This window comes from Mirounga angustirostris, unplaced genomic scaffold (genome assembly GCF_029215605.1).
Source record: "Mirounga angustirostris isolate CCGP_5_RB_7025 unplaced genomic scaffold, mMirAng1.0.hap1 SCAF_13, whole genome shotgun sequence".
Classification (NCBI taxonomy): Eukaryota; Metazoa; Chordata; class Mammalia; order Carnivora; family Phocidae; genus Mirounga; species Mirounga angustirostris.
Window position 1 is genome coordinate 24833482 of NW_026991721.1, and position 21045 is coordinate 24854526.

Here is a 21045-nt window from a genome sequence, read left to right on the forward strand (position 1 = left end):
TCTGCTCCGTCGTCAAGCTCCTTGTACAGATTTCTTGTCTTCTAAAACAATCAATCGCATTGCAATAGACATTTGAAAGTCTTTTCGTTGTTGTTGTTGTCGTTCACCTGCAAAGGTGCTGATAAAATTTCTCCGCTTCTCAGCTTACATTTGGACTCAGAGTTGCTGTTGTCTGCTCCCATGGTGACAGCAACCCTTGAAGGAATTCCTTCTTTTTTTCTTACCCATGGGAAGGAAGGAATGATCTTTTGTGGTACCTTGATCAAACATTCCTCCCCTAATCAAGAGTTGCAGAAACACAATAGCCAGTGCCATTGGTACCTACTCTGAGGAAAAAGGTCCCTTTCTGCCATGTGAGACTCATCCAGTGCTCCCCTTCCGAGGGCCCAAAAGTTTTCACATATTTAACTGTGGCACCTGGCAAAGGCAAACAGGAAAAGTGACTCTTTGGTAGCTAGTACAGTAGGACAGGGTGAGATGTGGGTAAGACAAGCCTCCTGTAGATTTTTAATCATTAAAGTCAAATGCCATAGGAAAGTTTCTTAATTGATAAAAGAGCGAATGCATCAAGCTGGGACATGATTGGATTTAGCATAGGTTAAAGTAAGTATCTGAACCAGGGCATCTTTTGGGCCATTCAGCAAAACTCCCACAGCCATCTTTCTAGGGCCACACACTTAAAATTAGGCACATTATTAATTCCTGCTGAGTTTAGTCCCCCTCTTCTCCTGGTGGTGCGGGGCGGGGGGGCGGCGCAGCAGAGTTAGTCCACAGGTCCTTGCACCGATTTCCAAATCACCACTGTTTCTGATCCAGGCCGTCAACACCACAAAATTGTGACTTGTTGATTCTGTCTGTGGGCCCAGACGTTAAACCTTTATAGAACTGGCCAGGGCCTGACAACTTTGTAATGGCCGATTACATGGTAAGTCTCCTTTGTTTTGTCTTCCTGGCATGTACTCAAGCTCTAAAATGTATTTCCTTGACAAAAGTAGCAACGGTGAATTGCTATCAGTAAACATTCACGGGTTAAAGTCTGCACTGACATCTCCTCATCGCTCACTGGTAGGGAAGCCGTTAGTGACCTACAGGAGGTGGCCTGCCCTGAGGACTGCTTCTCTGGCAGAGCAGGAAGCTCCAGGCCACCGGGCACTGGACAGGCCACGGGACAGGCTCGGGACCTCCGTGCTTAGAGCTTCACTTCAAAAGCAACGTGTTTTTTTAAGAAAAAATGTGAATTACTGTAAAATAATCTATTTTTGGACTCATGTGTTTTCCAGGTGGATATAGTTTGTAAACAATGTGAATAAAATATTTAACATGTTAAAGTGTCTCTGTGTTGTTAAATTCGGCAAGGCAGACCCAGGAAGGTGTTAGCGACCTATTAGACCTTTGAGGACACTTCCATTGCCTAGCATTTTGGAGATGGAGATTTTTAAAGAGCCCCAAAAGATGCAAGAAATATATGCAATGATCCTACCCACCACCTCTACATCCTAAGACAAAATGGATTATATGGGCCAGTGGGGCCTTCAGATATGTTTTTGTTTGGTACACACACACACTTTTTTTTGCTAGTTGTTTTGAGGTTTGGTTTTGTTTCTTACTATGAATTAGTTACCTTATCTAAAAATCAGGGGATTTACAGAAAAATCCAGATATCCAGCTTCTTTTAAAAAATCTTATCTGGCAACACTAGTTTCTTAATGCTTTGTGGCAATAATTTCCTGGAGCTAAGTAGAAATGGCCCCTTTATGGGGCAGAGCACTTGGTCACCATGTCATACCTCCTTCCAGACATTCAGCTTTGTTCTTGCATTATTGTGGTTTGTTTTGTTTTTGTTTTTTTCATACATCCAGAATGCTTGTACATTTTGAATTTGGGAACCCCGTCCTGGCCACCTAAAGAGATAAGTACCATGTCAATGGACAGTATCAAAGCCCACAGTCCCACTAAAAGAAGAGATTGTCAGGGTGCCTGGGTGGCTCAGTCGTTAAGCGTCTGCCTTCGGCTCAGGTCATGATCCCAGGGTCCTGGGATCGAGCCCCGCATCGGGCTCCCTGCTTGGCGGGAAGCCTGCTTCTCCCTCTCCCACTCCCCCTGCTTGTGTTCCCTCTATTGCTGTGTCTCTCTGTCAAATCAATAAAATCTTTAAAAAAAGTAAAAATAAGAGATTGTCCAGAAAATTGGAAATGTGCTAACAGGATGTAACTAGGAACTTCCAGGCAGAGCTTGGAAGGAGCAGAACCAAGAAGTTGAGGCAGGGGGATGGAGGGGAATGAATTGGGGACAGAGCAGCTGGGGGAAAGGAAGTGGGGAGGAAGAGTAACAGAGGCCTCAAGCAATTCACAGAAAAAAAGAGTTTATCCGTCTGCCACTCAAGAAGTTTTCCCCCTGGGGCACCTGGATGGCTCAGTCGTTAAGCGTCTGCGTTCGGCTCAGGTCACTATCCCGGGGACTTGGGATGGAGCACCACATCGGCTCCCTGCTCGGCGGGAAGCCTGCTTCTCCCTCTCCCACTCCCCCTGCTTGTGTTCCCTCTCTCGCTGTGTCTCTCTCTGTCAAATAAATAAATAAAATCTTAAAAAAAAAAAAAAGTTTTCCCCTTACAAAACCATTAAATCAGCAACCCTTTGTATTAGGTTCCTAGTGCTGCCCATGACAAATTACCAAATTTAAAGGCTTAAAACAAAAGAAACTCATTCTCTCCCAGTCTGGAGGCTGGAAGTCTGAAATCAAGGTATTGGCACAGTCATGCCCCTCCCTAGGCTCTCGGAAAGAATCCTTCCTTGCCTCCTTCAGCTTCTGGTGGCTCCAGGCCTCCTTTGCTTATGGCTACAAGATTCCAATCTCTGCCTCCATCTGCATGTGACCTGCCCCTCCTTCTCCCCTTTGGTCTCTTAGAAGAATACTCATCATTGGATTTAGAAACCATCTGAATAATCCAGGATGATCGTATCTTGAGACCCTTCACTTAATGACATCTGTAAACTCTTTTCCAAATAAGGTCACCTTCATAGGTTCTGGAGGTTGGGACATGGTCCTATCCTATTGGAGGACATCATTCAACCCACTATACTCTTTAAAATTTGAACTTAAACATATAGCTTCATGACACAATTCATTGAAGAATGGAAAATACAAAGAGCTGCTTAAAATACCCCACTTTAAGCAAACGATACCAAAGCAAAACAAAAACCTAAAACAATGATGTAAAATTTACTTATCAAACAGTGAAATGAGGGAATAATATCCTTTATAAAAAAGATCACAATAGAGCTTTCCATAGAAAACTTGCAGTATATTCATATGTGATTATTTAAAATTGTCCAAAATTCTAACCATGGGGTGCCTGGGTGGCTCAGATGGTTAAGCGTCTGCCTTCGGCTCAGGTCATGATCCCGGGGCCCTGGGATCGAGCCCCACGTCTGGCTTCTTGCTCAGCAGGAAGCCTGCTTCTCCCTCTCCCACTCCCCCTGCTTGTGTTCCCTCTCTCACTCTCTCTCGGTCAAATAAATAAATAAAATCTTTAAAAAATTTTTAAAAAACAAAATAAAATAAAATTGTCCAAAATTCAAAAGTATACAGAACTTTTTGAGTTCACCTCTACCAATCTTTCACATCTTTAAAAGCTCTGATAAGGATTTTAAAGCCTTCAATTTGTCTTATCAGTTCATTTAAAGTGAAATTTGGCCATTTGCTTTGTGGTACCGCGAACTAAGAGGCAAAGATATGGCCAAGTAGCTTGGCCACTTTTCTCTGAGAAAAGCATGTGCTAAGTTCTTAAAACTCATTTCCTTAGTAGATAAGTTAAAGTGATACTCCTTTATTTAGGGAAACACAAAATTAATGTATTTTTAAACCAAAATTCTGACACTGAATTTGAAAAGAACAAGGAGATCCTTCCCAGAGCTTAAAAGCCAGATCTAGTCCTCTTTTCAGAAGAGCAAGCAATCAATTTTAAAATACCAGGAGCTGAGGGGCACCTGGGAGGATGCAGTCAGTTGAGAGTCTGACTCTTGGTTTCAGCTCAGGTCATGATCTCAGGGTTGTGAGATCGAGTCCCGCATTGGCTCCATGCTCAGCCCGGAGTCTGCTTGAATTTCTCTCTTCCTCTTCCTCTGCCCCTCCCATTTGTGCACACACTCCCTCTCAAATAATCTTTAAAAATAAATAATATAATATAATATTAATAAAATACCAGTTGATCTTTAGACAGTGGTGTGCCAGAGGTTAAGTGAAATGCCTTTTAAGGTGAGAATATGAGAAATGAAAACATGTATCCACACAAAAGCATGTACCTGAACGTTCTAGCAGCATTATTCATAGTAGCCAACAAGTGGAGACATCCACATGTCTACTGACTGATGAATGGGCAAATAAAACACAGCATATCTATACAATGGAATATTATTCGGCAATAAGAGGAAATGAAGTACTAACACATGCCGCAACATGTAAGAACCTTGAAAACATTATGCTAAGTGAAAGAAGCCAGTCGAAAAGACCATACACTGTAGGACTCCATTTAAGTGAAATGTGCATATCTAACACAGCAGCTAGATGGGTGATGGTCAAGGGGTGGTGCAGGATTCGGATGGGGGAATGGTGAGTGATTGCTAATGGTACAGGGTTTTTGGGGGGCGAGGGGGTGCCAAAAATGTCCTAATATCAATTGTGATGATTATACAAGTCTGTGTATATACTAAAAACCACTGAATTGTACACTTTAATTGTTTGAATTTTATGGTATATAAATTATATCTCTAAAAAGCTCTTATTTTTTTTAAAAAAAAGAGGTTCCAATGATCCACTGTGTCAAACACTGCTAAGAGACCACGTGAGTCAAGAATGACTGTTGTCATTATTGTGCTAAAATATATATAATACAAAATTTAATATTTTAACCTTTCTTTAAAGATTTATTTATTTATTAGAGAGAACAGAGGGGAGGGGCAGAGAGAGAGGGAGAGAGTCTCAAGCAGACTCCGTGCTAAGCGTGGAGCCCAACATGGGGTTCAATCTCATGACCCTGAGACCATGACCCAAGCTGAAACCAAGAGGCAGTCTCTTAACCAACTGCGCCACCCAGGCACCCCTATTTTAACCATTTTTAAGTGTACAATTCAGTGGCATTAAATACACTCACAATGTTGTGCAACCGTTACCACCATCCATCTCCAGAACTTTTTCCTGTTGCCAAACTGAAACTCTGTAACCATTAAACACTAACTATCTGTTTGCCCCTCCCGCAGCCCTGGGAACCACATAGGGACCTCATATAAGTGGAACAATACTATATTTGTCCATCTGCATCTGGCTTATTTCCTTTGTGTCATGTCTTCAAGGGTCATCCATGTTCTAGCACGTGTTAGAATTTCCTTCCTTTTTAAGTCTGAATAATATTCCATTGTCTGGATATACCAAATTTTGTTTATTCATTCATCCATCAATGGACACTTGGGTTTTTTCCACCTTTTGGACATTGTGAGTAATGTTGCTATGAACACCGGGTGAATACATATCCCTTCAAGTCACTGCTTGCACTTCTTTTGGGTATACACCCAGAAGTGGCATTGCTGGATGGGACCATTGGGTTTTAGCAGCATGGAAGCCACTGGTGACCTTGGCAAGGGCAGCCTGACTGTAGTAGGTTCAAGGGATGATAGAAGACAGGAGGGATAGCAAGTAAAGGAAATTCTTTTAAGATATTTTTCAACAAAGGGGGCAATAACAGGAGAGCCCTATGAGGGCAAGAGAGGATTTGATGAGACTTGGAAGAGCAGGTTTGCAAGCTAACAGGAATGAGGTAGGAGAGGGCAGGGGGAACCAAGAGCAGGAGGGAAGGCATGGGGCCAGTGCACATTCGAGGTCTGGCCTTCAGCAGGAGCAGAGCTCATCTCTGTCAACAGGAAGGAAAGGAGAGCATGGGGATGGTGATGCTGGCAAGCTGGAAGACTCTGGTGGAGGAAAAGATAAGAAAGTTATTCTATCCTTGGTGAATTAAGGAGCTGAAGGGAGAGGGGGAGCCAAGTGGGAGGGTTCCGAGGAGGGAAAAACAGATTTCCAGGCAGCACTGAGGGCTAGCTTGAGGTTTGTGGTCAAATTTTAAAAAGCCCAGTCAACAGGGCTGTGGTTTGCTTCAGTCATGGTCATTTCCAGGGCAAGAACTGAGTCACTGAGAGGCGTCCTTGACCAAAGCTGGGTTCTGGAGTAGTTATTATTTAGAACTAGATAAAATGTAAACAAAGTAAGAAGGGAAGTAAGGACACAAAGAGGGTGAAGACCATTGAGAACTAATTGGAAATTCTAGTAGTGTCGAAGAACTAGTAGGAGGGGAAGTCTATGGTAAATTAATGTTCAGATAGAGTCACACACACACACACACACACACACACACAGAGTCACCTCCATGGGTGGAGTACAATTCCTCACCCTTGGATTTTGGGTTTAGCCATATGACTTGCTTTGGCCAGTGAAATATTAGTGGGCATGACATGAACAAAGGCTTGAAAAACACTTGTGCAATTGGGATTTCACTCTTGCAATCTCAATTTCCCGAGAAAGGAAAAAGAGTAGGTTTCCTTTCCTTGCATTCTTGCACTTCTGCCATCACTATGGACTAGCCATCACCATGCATCCCAGAAGGATGAGAGACATGTGACACAGAGCCACATCAACAAGCTGCCACAACTGAGCCCAGCCTAGATCAACCAATCCCTAGCTGACTTGGATACATGAGTGATACATGATTATTGTTTGAAGTCACTTAGTTTTGAGGTGGTTTGTTACAAAGCAAAAGCTGACCAAGATGGTGTCCTAGGGTGGCTGAGCTGGAAAGAAGTGGTAGTCAAGGTCAAATATTCTGAATAATCATCACACAACCCTAGGGAGCTAGAACAATTATTGGTTCCACTTAGAGATGAGGGAACTAATACTCAGAGAGTGAAGCAACTTGCTCAAATATCCACAGGTGGAAAACAGCAGAGCATGGATTTGAATCTTGGTCTCTGTGGTTCTAAAGCCTCTGTAACATACCACCTCTTACTAATTTTATTCTCCTTATAAATTTGGCTCAGAAACTCTTAAGATGTATCTTAATGTCACTTAAAAGGAATATAATTCAGTACTACTTCCCAGGAAGTAAAACCTAACTGAAGAAGTTAACCTTATCAATATTTATCTTTGAAAATTATAAAAAGAGGTCTCCAGAGCAAAAGTGGAGACACTTCCAGGTGTCAGATCTTTACATACAGGAAACTTGTTAGATACATGTGATTTTTACCTAGTGACTTATTTCTAGACGACAGAATAGACCAAAGCAGAAAATTATCTCAAAAACTCCATCTTTGTACTTATAACCAATTTTCAAATAAACTCCTTCCCCATCGTCAAATTATGTTAATTTTTGAGTTTATCTTATATATTTAATACTGTAAAAAGCCAGAATTGTAGTAAAGTCACTATATTGAAAGTATTCACCACTAGGCACAAATGGACAATTTTACTTTCTATGTTGACAAATAAACAGTTTCCAAGCACACGCCAAGTACAGGAAGGATTTAGGCAAGAGAATTTGGCAAGGGGGTTAAAAAAAGTTTGAGCTAAAAGACTGCAAGTTTGTATCTACTAGGGGTCCAATGGTTTCCTGAAGCCCAAGATCTCAGGGAATTCCTGTGAGTACAAACTGGTTTTGAAGAGCTGGGGTGAAGGGAATAAGGATTTTCAAAGAAAACAGGTTTCATTCAGTACTCAAGAGCTCACCTCTAGAGCATTCCACTTGATTTTAAGCATGATAGGCAAAGATGAGTTAAAGGAAAAAAGAAAGAACAGGAGGTTCTTAAATAAAAATTCATAATCAGATAAGGAAGTGAGTTAATGGACAAGAGATCTAAGTAATTTTCAAAGTTGGGAAATTTGCTATTTTCCCAATAGAATTAAAAGTTCTGGTCCGCAGTGTCTCAGAAAGCTGTGTCTAAAGGCTACTGGTTTAAACAAATAATATAGTATCCTTGTGATATTGGTATTTTCAGTTTTAAGGGTAAGCATCTGATGATACAGGATATTTAGATTAAGAGTCCAAGATATAACGGGAGCCAAAAGAAATCAAATACCATTCTTCTTATGTATAGATTATTTTATTGTAAAAATGTAGCAATTACAAATCAGTCTGTTGCAAAATCAATGCTATATTAGCACAGATGTAATTCCAAATTTAAAAATATCTGATCAGTTCCAGGCAGGAATAAGCATTAAGCTATGATGTCAATGAAATTATTTTCAGTGCATTAAATGTGTTTTTCCTATATGGAACTGAGAAAAATTAAAATTTCTGAGTAATCTTTTCTTCTTATATAATTATAGCCATATTTTTATATAATAAGGCCATGAGATGATATGTAAACATACTGATTTCACCGAGATTTTTTTCTTATCAAATACAATCATATTTCTGCCAGAAACTTTCATTCTAGTCATTTTAAGTGAATAATCCAACCGTCAAAAGCAAATACATTTTCTTTTACAACATTGTTAAGCCCTACCCTTTCTTCCCCTAGGGAAATAGCACTAAAAGCCACCGCTACATTACTTGCTATAGAAACCTGGATTATCATTTTTTAAAGACATAAGCTTGCATTTGCGCACCTAGCACAGGAGAATCTTCTACCCGGGGAAGAGTGGGTACACGTGTGAACACCACGCTTTGCTTCACAGGCGGAGAGCAACTCGGGGCGGGCCCAGGGCCCCGACTCTCACAGGTTGGCTTTCTCTTTTGCAGCCAGGTGAGACCCATGCTGCATAAAGGTGTGAATCGCGTTCTGTTTTAAAAGAACAAGACCAGCAGGTTAATTAACTCGCTCAGCAGCAGCAACTTGGTATTCATCTTAGCTTTAATTTGTGCTCAAATGAAGATAATAACCATTGGGGATTGCATTTACTTACACTACCTTATGGGGTCCAGAGCTAAAGTGAAGAGGATGTGCTTTGCAGGTGAGTTCTTTACCTATCAAGTGAGTGTCTGAACAGCTTGAAAAATCTAATAGTTGTCCCTGAGAAGAATCATCACAAAAGGAAACCAAACCATCCAATCCAGTCTGATCCAGGACACCCTTCCTTTACCACAGCCAGGCTGCTCTGGGCTCACCTTAGGTTTCCCAGCGTTGTATTTGTCCAAAAGAGCCTGAATGCGGGCCCCATAGTCAGGATGGACATCACTGAAGTTCTTGACCTGAAACCAAATGAAAAGAATGTAAATATGACCCTACGCCCCTCCTAGGCCAGCCCCTGGCATGTGCAGCACGGTGTTTACTCTGTAGGGGAGGAAGGAAGGCAGAACAACACAGTGTTTAACAACACAGAGCAAGATTTGGGGGATCCGGGGAAAACCTTGGCACATACTGGCTGAGCAACCTTGGATAAGTCATTCCTCTGAGCTTCAGTGTCCACTCCCAATAAAATGAACAACATAATTAAACCTACCTCAGAGAATGAGGAGAGAGGCACTTAGTGCACGTAAGGAGCCGACCTCAGGGTGACTCAGCAAGTCACAGCGATTTGTATAACGAGATGGGCCCAGACACTGCCTGAGTTTCAAGCCAGGGATACACAGACAGTGGCCCGTGCTGGGCAAGTCCACAGACTTGGAGCAGGAACTCCTGACCATGGGCTGATACAGAGCAGACAGCAGGAAGGGGGCATCGTGAACCCGCAGGAAGCCCTACAGCTTCAGCACATGTGAGCAAAGGCCAAGGGTTCAAGCCCAGTTGTGCTACTTACATACTGTCCCACTCGTTCTTATCAGTGAGATAAAACCTGCCCCCGCCTACCTCACAGAGCAACCGTCCAGCTCTCTGCTACAGACAGCAATGTGTAAACAGTGCCTCAGCAATTTAAAAGGTTATTTTTATATACACACTTGTGAAAGACAGTTAAAGACATAGAACTTTGCCTACAGAGAAAGCGCCCAGCCTGCTGGTACTTGTCTCCAGGCCTTTGAACCCGTCCCAGAGAGCCCCTTTGAACAGAGAAGCACCAACCAAGACACAAGGCAACTGTGGGGTTGTCTCAGTTTCCAAGAAGCTGACCCCTGTGGCAGGCCCGAAAACTGCAAGTGAGAAGGCTCCACGCAGCACAGTGAGCTGCCATCAGAAATTCCCTGGCATCTCAGCCCAGAAGTTCAGCCTGAGTTTTGGAAGCAGCTCAGCTCTCCCCAGAGAGCGTGCAAGTTTCTAGTTGCTTCTGCAGGAGGTTCAGGTGTCATGACACCGAGTGGTTAGACAGGCTTCACAACGCAAAAATGCAATCCATATTTCTTATCTTCTAAAGTCAAAGCAAAATTGTGGCAGGACCCACATTTTTATATTGGACATGACTCTGGCACAGAATTTGGCCACAGTCAATGAAGAGCATAGAACAGAATTCACCCTGAATTCAACTCAATTATTATACACTGGACAAGGAGCTAAAGGATCAATGGATACGCCAAATTCACTGGAGATAAAACATGCAGAGAAAAAAATCGGAGGTGGGTTGGGATTTGTACTAATTTTTTTAAGTTCGATTAATAGAATAGAAACGACACTTCCTTTTAAGGGGTCTCTCACACAGCTGCACTCTCTTCTCCGGCCAGCAGATGTCCCCGTCAGCTCACAAAATATCACTCACCGCTTTCTTCTGGATGAAAAGTTGTGCGTCCTTCAGATGGCCAGCAATGTTCTCGCATAGGCGTTTCCTCTCCTCTTCACTCAGAACCTTTGTATAAAACGCCCGCACCTGCTCAGGGAAAATGCATGGTGCAGAGAGTCAAATAAGCAGTCTGTCATGAACAAAACTCACCCAATGTTCCACTTTTGAAATGACAAAGCAAGGCTTCTCATTGGTGTAAGAATGAAAAAGTGTTTAGAATTTAAGGATAATTTAAAATTCTAGTGAAAACTGTCATTTGTGTGGAGTTCCTTTTTGTTTTGTGGAATAGGAAGAATTCAGTTGATAATAGCTCACAACTGCTTCTTAGTAATGTCCTTTGTAGTTATATGTCTCTTATAAACAAAATACAGTATAGCCTACAATTAAGAATCCCACCACACCTTGCTACTGACAAGTCCAGAATGGGCAAGCTGTCATCAAATGGAAACTTCGCATAATACAACCTTTGTTCAATTCATCCAGAACCATAGAGGAAAAAACCCTACTTCATTAATATATACCCTTGGTTTTTCAGAAGCCAAGCAAAATCCTGGAAAAGACACGTTAGTAGTGATACTTTATTTATACAATTGAGCTTACCTCTAAAATGAATATCAATAGAATAAATTGAAAAATAGGAGCTTAGAAGTAAGGTATATGAGTCCTAAGGGCTTTGCTCACTTCCAAAATCAAGCATTTCTAAGTAACAGCTATGATTTTATTCTAACATTTCATTCATTCATTCATTCAACCAGAACTTATTTATAAAGTCCCTATAATATACCAGGCACCATTCTATGTCCTGTTCTACTAATGTTTATAAAGTCCAAAAATATCCAATTATCCAAAGTATCAAATTCATAAAATGTCAAAATGTTCATAGCTTTTCTTAAGTGTGTTATCAAATATCAAGCCATAAAAACATATTTTTAAAATTTGAACAAAATTTACATTTGATACTAAAGTACAAAAAATCAAATTTTTGACATGAACACAATCCAATCACAGTACTGCATTATGGGGATTTTCTCAGATCTATCCCCCAATTCCCTAATTCTCTCTTCAGCTGTACCTAACACATTGCTTAACCAACCACTGAGTCACTGTATCTGTTGAATTTTTATTTGAAAGATCGTACTTTTTGTTTCTAAAAACATCTATTTGGTTCTTTCTTAAATCTATTTGTTTTTGTTTTCCCATATCTTATTTTTATCTTATAGATCATATTCCTTTCTCTATCTCCTTGAATACGGTATACATGCTTATTTTAAAGCCCTTTTAGATTATTCTGTCACGTACATGATTCTTCCATCTATTGCATGTGTAATTTCCCAGGGTACTGGATTTCCCTACATGTATTGTAATTCTTCCCTGGGACTCATCTCCAACAGGAGTTATCTTCTGCAGAAACAGCACCTGAGTCCAAATTGTGAAGGTGTCTTGTGATTTTTTTCACCATCTCTGCAAAGGCCTAGAAGGGTTCACTGACTCATTGTTTCTCAGGTCAGAACTTCTAGGTGGTTCTAAGTGGAACAAGAATGCAGAGACCTCATCTGAGAGGAGAAGAGGAGAGGAAAGGGACGCCCAATTTCTCAGGAAGTGTAGGGCCCACATGCTGGCAAAGCTGCAGCCTCTGTCTGGTGGGTAGTTTTTTCCCATGGAGTGCCAGCACCTGGCTCTCATCACTATGTCATATGTCAAGAGCCCAGTTCTAGCTCTCTGCAACACATGGAGCCTGCAGCCTAAACTCCAAGCCCCTTGGAGTCATAAAGTCTTAATAAGATGTAAATAGGGTCTGGTTACCCACCATGTTCATGCACTATTGTGATTCCATTTCTAGAACCCAGAGATTTAATTTTGTTTGTTGGCTCAACTACTTTTTTTTTAATTTTTTAATCTAGCATGCCCATGTATGACAAGTAGAAGTGAGGCCTCCTACGTCCCATCAATCTACCATCAAACTAAAAGGAAACTGGTCCTGCAATTTCACCAGTGCGCTGGAGCCCAATTGCTCATGAGATCAGATTGTCATCTTTTTAAGAATTTTGTGAGTTGTTAGACACGGCTGTTATTAAAACTTCAATTACATAAACTTACAATTAAATTATATTACAAACAAAAATAATAAACCTTCAAAATGTATGATTTCCCAATTAATACATATTACTTATGTTCCTGAGGTTATTTGTGTCTACTGTATCACTACGGTAGAAATATTACGTAATAGTGTGATATGGAACCTCATGTCCCAAAGCCACAGTTTCAGTGACACCATGGTGCTAGCTGGAAATCAGCTGTAGGGAATATTTTCATCAGGAAAATTGACAAACACTATAGGGTGCCGGGGCGGCTCAGTTGGTTAAGCCACTGCCTTTGGCTCAGGTCATGATCTCAAGGGTCCTGGGATTAATCCCCCGTCAAGCTCCCTGCTAAGCAAGGAGCCTGCTTCTCCCTCTGCCCCTCCCCCTGCTTATGCTCTCTCTCTCTCAGATAAATAAATTAAATCTCTAAAAAAAAAAAGAGAGGGGCGCCTGGGTGGCTCAGTCGTTAAGCGTCTGCCTTCGGCTCAGATCATGATCCCAGGGTCCTGGGATCAAGCCCCACATCAGGCTCCCTGCTCCGCGGGAAGCCTGCTTCTCCCTCTCCCACTCCCCCTGCTTGTGTTCCTGCTCTCGCTGTCTCTCTCTCTGTCAAATAAAGAAATCAAATCTTAAATAAATAAATTAAATTAAATTAAATTAAAAGAGAGAGAAAGAAAATTGACAAACACTATAAACCAGGGCTTTTCCCCTCTGTACATGACTGTTAATATTTATCAACATACCACTCAATAAAACCCATATGAAATACTTGCTCTCCTAGAGATCTAGTTAATCTAGCTCCAAGAGGTTAACAAAAAAAGCACATGTACAAACACAAAAGGTAAACAGCACCTCTATCTCAGCATGTGGACAAGACAGCTGCAACGTAAATAGTATGGAACCCTTACCCATCTGAGCCTGGCGTCAGCAGTCACGCTGCTCAGGCAAAAGGCAGGCAGGACTTGGAAGTCAAACTGAAGAAGTCTCCACGGTGCTCTGATCTGCATATCCTTACACCTGGCTAGCAGCCACCATCTGTACATACAACTCAGCTGCTCACTATAGGGGGACACGGACCCCACACACGGGACGGCTATTCAATTTTATTAGCCAGATAAAGATTCCAAATGGTTTTATCAGCTCCAACACTCTAACCATAGACCTTTGATAGCAGGACCAAATTCTTTTTTTTTTTTTTTTTAAGATTTTATTTATTTATTTGACAGAGAGAGACACAGTGAGAGCAGGATCACAAGCAGGGGGAGAGGGAGAGGGAGAAACAGGCTTCCCGCGGAGCAGGGAGCCCGACGCGGGGCTCGATCCCAGGACCCTGGGATCATGACCTGAGCCGAAGGCAGACGCTTAACGACTGAGCCACCCAGGCGCCCCAGGACCAAATTCTTTTTAAAGGAAACGTGGTATTTTTACTAGTATATACAAATTGAATGATTTTTTTTCTTTAGTAAGCTTTTTAATTTAAGTATAATGGCCCTACGGTAAAGGGTACTAACCCTAAGTGTAAGGTTCAATGATTTTTCAGTGAACACACTACACAACCACTACCCAGATGAAGAAGGAACATCATTCACACCTCAGAAATCTCCCCACCAGAGCCCCTCCTCCCAGTCATTATCCCCCTTTCTCCAACTGCCTCCCCAAAGGCAATTCTTTTGATTTCTAATATTTTAAATGTGTTCTGCCAAATGTGCTTATCCAAGCTCTTGTTGAACATCTGGGTAACAGGAACAGTCTTGTACGCGTCTTCTGGTGCTCATATGTACACATTTCTATTAGGTTCCTACAGAACAGTGTACTTTACTAGGGTCAAAAGACACACACGTGTAGCTTGAATGGATCCTGAGACACCGTTCTCCAAAACAGCTGAACTAATTTACATTCACAGGAGAGTTAGAGTTGTTTCTCGTTCTCTCAACACTTGACGTGGCTGGTCATTCTAATTCTAGACACTCTGGTGCATATGTAGTGCTATCTCTTTGTGGTTTTATTTTGCACATCCCTGCTGACTACGGAGATAAACCACTTTTCTGTATATTTTTCAGTCATTTGGATATCCTCTTTTGTGAAGTACCTGTTCAAGTCTTTGCCCATCTTCTATTCCTTTGTCTTTTTCTCACTGCCCTGTCGGAGTTCTTTACATATTCTGAACATGAGTTGTTAGTTAGATGAACTGCATATATACTCTCTTACTCTGTAAGCCATGTATTCTCTAAATTAATTTTTGCAGAGGTAGTATTAGCTAGTTTAACACCAGAATAGGCCTCATGCAGGCAAAATTCTCTGAGAGGCAGGGATTGTATTATAATATACTTGGTATCATCTGCATCACCAAGAATAATGCAGTTAACTACAAAAGGCTTTTAGAAGATGTTTAATTTCATCTAGATATGGTTTACATCCTACTATAAAGTAATTTTTTTTATATACACATATCTATGTATGCATCCCTTTCAAATAAAGATATCTTCACAGTGAATTAATTCATGTAAACACCTTTTACTTAGAACCCACATTTATAAATTGAGAAACTAGATATAGTTCCTATTCTAATTTAAATACTAAGTTTAACACCAACCGCCCAAACCGAACTCTAACACAACTAGACTTTAATTTCCTTCTTCTCTTGTGTGAGGTCTAAGTTGCACTGGACACATTAATGAGGAGGCTGCTCTTCAAAGTCAAAGGGTCTCTTTCAGTGCAACCCCTGAGAGAACAGCGCTCGGACAGCCATAGGTGATTGGAAAGAGGGTGGGCACTTGACCCAGGGCAGTTAACCACAGGCTGGCCAAAGGTCAGTGATGCAGCCTAGAGTGAAAAGATCAGTCAAATCAATTCGACTCCCTCTCTCCAGAATCTGATAGAGAAGTACTGAGAGAGAGAGAGAGAGAGAGAGAGAGTGGAAAAGGGTCCCCCCAAAAAAGTAATATATGGAGAAAGAAGCTATATAGAAGAGTTAGGCCAGGCGCCTGGGTGGCTCAGTTGGTTAAGCGACTGCCTTCGGCTCAGGTCATGATCTTGGAGTCCCTGGATCGAGTCCCGCATCGGGCTCCCTGCTCGGCAGGGAGTCTGCTTCTCCCTCTGACCCTCTCCCCTCTCATGTGCTCTCTTTCTCATTCTCTCTCTCTCAAATAAATAAATAAATAAATCTTTAAAAAAAAAAAAAAGTTAGGCCAAGGTCACAGCAAAGCCACAGCAACGTTAAAACAGAAGCTATGAGGTGGAAGTCAGGAGAACACAGTAAGAATAAGCAACAGGTACTGAAAAATAGAAGCCGACAGGTAGAGAGCAGCGGAGTCCTGTGAACAGTGGGCCCTACCCTACACTCTTGCTACTGAGGCTCCCAGTGCTATTGTGAATGCTGTTCTAGTCCCTTAAATCTGAGCTGTCCTGCCTAGCTTCTCAGATGCGATTGTACTTAAGCTTTATTTGAGCATTTCTTACATTTCTATGCATCCCTGTTTCCCCAGTGGCCCCCACCTATAATCCCTTCAATAAAATTTAGGGGAACTCAAATGAGTCCCCCTACCTTGTACCAAAAGAGCATAGTAACACAACACTTCAACTCCATCTAATAAAGGGACTGATTTATGATTAGAGATGTCTTCCATGAATTCAAAATAAGATATATTAGACACTTTAAGAGGGGGAAAATAGGGTGGCCTGGGTGGCTCAATCAGTTAAGCGTCTGCCTCTTGATTTCAGCTCAGGTCATGATCTCAGGGCTGTGAGATCAAGCCCCGCACTGATCAGGCTCCACGCCCGGCGTGGAGTCTGCTTGAGATTCTCTCTCCATCTCCCTCTGCCCCTTGCCCCACTCATGCATGCTCTTTCTCTCTAAATAAAATCTTAAAATAAGGGGGGGGGGAGGGGACCAGGGGGAAATATGTAGACATGAACAAGGAAGCTGATCAAGTGACTCCCATGGCAAACCAAGAAGCTGGTACCTGAGTGACATTATCTTCGTCGGCACTGTTGAAGCGTTGCACGTTGGGAGAACACTGGCTGCTGTGTTCCACGGCATAAGGTTGCTGTTCTGGAGCACTAAAGCTATTGGGGTAGTAATTTGGAGTACCACCTTCAAAAGAAAACCATGCAGATTCACTTAGGGAGAGGAAAAATGAATTAAGTCTACAAGCAGTCAATGTAGTAAGATATAATTCAAGTGGCAATCACATATACGTGTATATACACACACATGCATGCCTAGGTATACACACACAATATATATGCAGTTCATGTACATATTATTTTTAACGTCTCCTATTTAGCTATACGCAGGACTCAGATTCTTAGAGAATAATGCCACCTTCCAAATGCTCTCATGGGCGGTCTCACTCTGAGTTTTAATGAAGAGATCTCAAGTTTTCTTTAACACTTCAAGTGATCTGATCTTTAAAATCTTCCAATGCTTACTGGTACAAATATATTTATACAGGTTTGATCTGGCCCCCATAGAAGATGAGATCCAAAGATACATTTCAAATCTGAGAGTTTCATTTGGGCTTGGGCTCAATTCAGACACTGAATCACAGAACTCTTGGGAGCAACTGAAAGTTCTAGCGCTGCTCCTTCAATCTACAGACACATATAAACTGAGCCCTGAGATGTTAACTACCTGTTGCCAGGTCACATGGTGGTTAGTGGTAGAGCTGGGATCTGGGATCTGTTTTGTCTCTTCCATTCCAGTACAGACTATATTCCCATTACACAACTCTATTTCACTATTCCTTCAAGGTTTTAAGATTCTTGGAGTATCTTTCCTTTATTGACTACAACTTTATTCAATTCTAGCTTCCCTTTCCCTTCCCTCTACAGATAAATAAAAAGGATTGTTTTTTTAGTTTGATATTTCTAGTATGGCAGCACTCATTTATCTGGACTTACAGAAAAAAATAATGACAAATGCAATCAAAACATATCTTCTGACTTCTGGAATAAATTAAATTTTTCATTTTGGCATATTTATTTTCCTAACTGCTTCAGCTAATGTTGGCTGAAGCTTGAATTACCTGAGCACATGCTCCCTAAGCAGGAGTGGCCTAGAAACATCTTGAGTGTTTTGAACAAACCAATCTGAGGTTAGAATCTTAACCAGCTCACTGCCAGGATAGATTATGCAGAGTGAATAATCAAGAGGTGCCTATAGATCACACCCATCAAGTGCATGTAGGGAGAAGGAGGGCCCCATACTATTATGGGGCCCAATTATTAGCCCTTGGGATTCATTCCAGGTCAGCAAAATGCTCCAACAACCAGCTACCAGTGGTCTTCTGCACTAAGAATTAGGTTCTTTGAAATGTGCCTATTTGAGTAATTTTAAAATTCTATCTCCAAATGAGTTCTGACCCTTCCTCTGGGAGTTGTCTTCAAGTCATTGACTACTGGGAACAATTAAGCTCTTTCATTAAACTTCAAGAGCACAACCCAAATGCTCAGCTTATAAAAGTAGGCAAAGGGTGTGTCAAAATGTATCCTTAAGTAGTTTTTCATACACATGCCACCATAATGGTGAACAAGAATGATAAACATGAAGCAAGTACTTATTAATGAAGTTCCAGAATATACATGAACCTCTCCGATACAGCCGGTCTCAGGAACAAAAGGACTGACAAATATGAAAGGAAGAAATCACTTTGGAATAAAAATGCAGAAGACCAACACAGGAAATATCAGCTACTTTGGGCAACAGCAAACCCCATGAGCTCTATAAACCTCAGGGAGCAAAAGTGCTGCAAATACTTGATGTAATCGGTTAGTGAGCAAGTGCACTCGTTAAATGCATACAAAGGCTTAGTCATAATGGTAACAAATGCAAGGCACAAAATCATATAAACAAAATAATCTTAAGTCTATAAAAAATAGTCCCAGAGAAAACTGGCAGGAAATAAAGCAAAATGCAACAGTTGTGGCCTCTGAGTGGTGGGGCTGTAAGTGGGTTTTTCTTCTCCCCTTCTCTTCTTTCCCTTATATTTTCCAAATTTTCTTTTCTTTCTCTTTGTATCAGAGAAAAGTAAACTTGGTTTGAATACAGACATCTATGGCTATAAATATAAATCATCAGTAAAATTTCTGAAGGGATCAATGTAAGCAGCCTATTACCAAAAAAAAAAAATGTGCCCAAATAAGAAAACAAAAGAAAGAAAATTAAGATCGATATTAAACTGGGGAGCATTAAAAGGAAAAAACATTAATCAAACATTCACTAATTAGAACAAGTAATCAAAAATAGAGGCTGTTTATACATGGCACCAAAAACAGTAGTTAAAAGAAAAGAAATTCATAAATTTGATAAATGAGCTCCAAAGAACAAAATACAATAGAGTCTCATCTCACCAGCTGATTTCCATGAATTCAACTATATTATATTCACTTTGAAAAAAAAGTAAGGGAGGATTACTTGATTCACTCTGTCTCCCTTATTCTAACCTGTCCCATGCCCCATTTGTTCCTCCTTGACCCCAGCCAAGTGTAATGGAAAACAAGAAACAGGAACTCTTGCACTTTTGCACTTCCAAGAGTCTAAGTCCTAGTGATTTAAGAGTGATAAGGAACTGTCCACTTTGTGAAAAGTCTTTAAAACCTAACCCCTAAGCTGAATGCTACTCTTCAACAGCCAGTGTGAAAGATCTTTCTCCCACCTTTCATTATCTGATGGACGGCAAGGAAAATCTGAGATGGGAACTCTCAATAAAATATATCAAACAGATAAAAGTATAGAGTCTTCGGGCAGTTTAAACCATCCTTGCTTCATAGAGCAGTAGGTCCCCTGGGTTGTCTTCATAGAGCAGGAGCCTGAAGACCACGGGCCTAGCAGGGCATCCTGCCCTCTGCTCAGTGGCACCCTCGGCATCCCCCCCACCCGCCTGGGTGAGCCAGACGTCTGAGGCCTACCCTGATTGTCGAGCACGCACATGGGGCCATCACGCTGGTAGTTGGCCACTCGAGCACGGAAAGGACAGTTCACAGGTATCTGAAGATAGTTGGGTCCCAGGCGGTGGCGGTGAGTGTCAGGATAGGCAAAAAGGCGGCCCTACAGTTATAAATGAAACAGGCACTGACTGCGTGCAGTCACACACACAGCAGAATGGTCTGTACACTTCATTCTCAAATTTCAGGCACAAAGCACTCTGTACAGCGTTACCACCAAACCCTGACTAGCCCCCCAAAAGAGCAAAGTTTCTTCTCTCATGAAATGAGTTCTCCCGAACTGAACAGTCCTTAATCTTCCCTGTCAAACAGCCAAAGAGCCACAAGTCTTCACACCTGTTCTAGGTAAGAACTTCTTTTTTCCCCTCAAATAACAAGTTAGTGCCCTGCCTTGTATTACTTCCTACGCTCAAGGATGTTATAACATTGTAAAATACATCTGCTAGAACCCCACTAACTGGAATCTATGTCCTTCTCACTGTGATCTGGCTTACTGCTTTGGGTAACACTTTAAAGTTTATTAACACGATCTTGTTGAAAGGTAATGGAGACCACTGTTCATGACCATACAACCACTATCACCCTGGGATGCTCATTAGTCCCCATCAGAGTGATTTCAAAGGCCCCCTACCTGGATCGCCACCTTCAGCCCCTCCTTCACCATCACCGTCCTACACACTCCTGCCAAAAGCATCAGCCTCAGACCCCACACAGATTATGTGACTTAACTACTCAAAAAACTTGAAACGTTTCCTCACTGGTCACCAAACGGCTAAATAAGTACAGCAGTCTTTCCCTGTTGTATGTATGGCTCCTCACATGCTCTCTGGCATCAGAACTCACAGCTAACTGACTTACGTTGTAGAAAGACTGGGCTAGGGACTGATATCTTGACTGCACCTACTAAATAAAGCCCTTGCACTTTCTAAACACACTTAAAAAAAAAAAAAAAGAAGACAGCACATTAAATTTAAAATATGTTTGCCATAGCCAAAATTAATACCGACAGAAATTACAGGATTCATTCATAAATTCAATTCACTAATAGAATTGCATGATTTCGGTTTATCATCTTTTCTCAGGACTTTCTCCCCAACAGTTTCAATGAAATGTCTTAGACATTTGCTTTTTGTTGTTGCAGAGAACATGGATATGATCTGTGGTCCTTTGCCCTGGGCCTAGGCCTCCACCCAGTGCCTCTCAGCTCTTCTAATTGTATGACTCAGTGTTGTTAACTGTCTCCAGGTCTCACTGTGGCCCCAGAGACCCTTGGTGACCTGAATTGTGAAAAGAATTTGGATAATATTTGTTCTTTAACCTGTTCCCTCAATAC

General features: G+C 41.5%; 1 protein-coding gene across 1 annotated transcript in view; it reads right to left on the bottom strand.

Annotated features, from left to right (window-relative positions):
- Positions 1-8116: 8116 nt before the first annotated feature.
- Positions 8117-21045, bottom strand: part of CAT (catalase) — a 38315-nt gene continuing 25386 nt past the window's right edge. The window contains exons 9-13 of the mRNA XM_045893921.2: positions 19677-19815; positions 16730-16860; positions 10666-10773; positions 9146-9229; positions 8117-8819 (exon numbers count right to left, since the gene is read on the bottom strand). Of these exons, the coding sequence (XP_045749877.1) occupies positions 8754-8819; positions 9146-9229; positions 10666-10773; positions 16730-16860; positions 19677-19815 (528 nt within the window). The 3' untranslated portion in view covers positions 8117-8753. The remainder of the gene's footprint in view (positions 8820-9145; positions 9230-10665; positions 10774-16729; positions 16861-19676; positions 19816-21045) is intronic.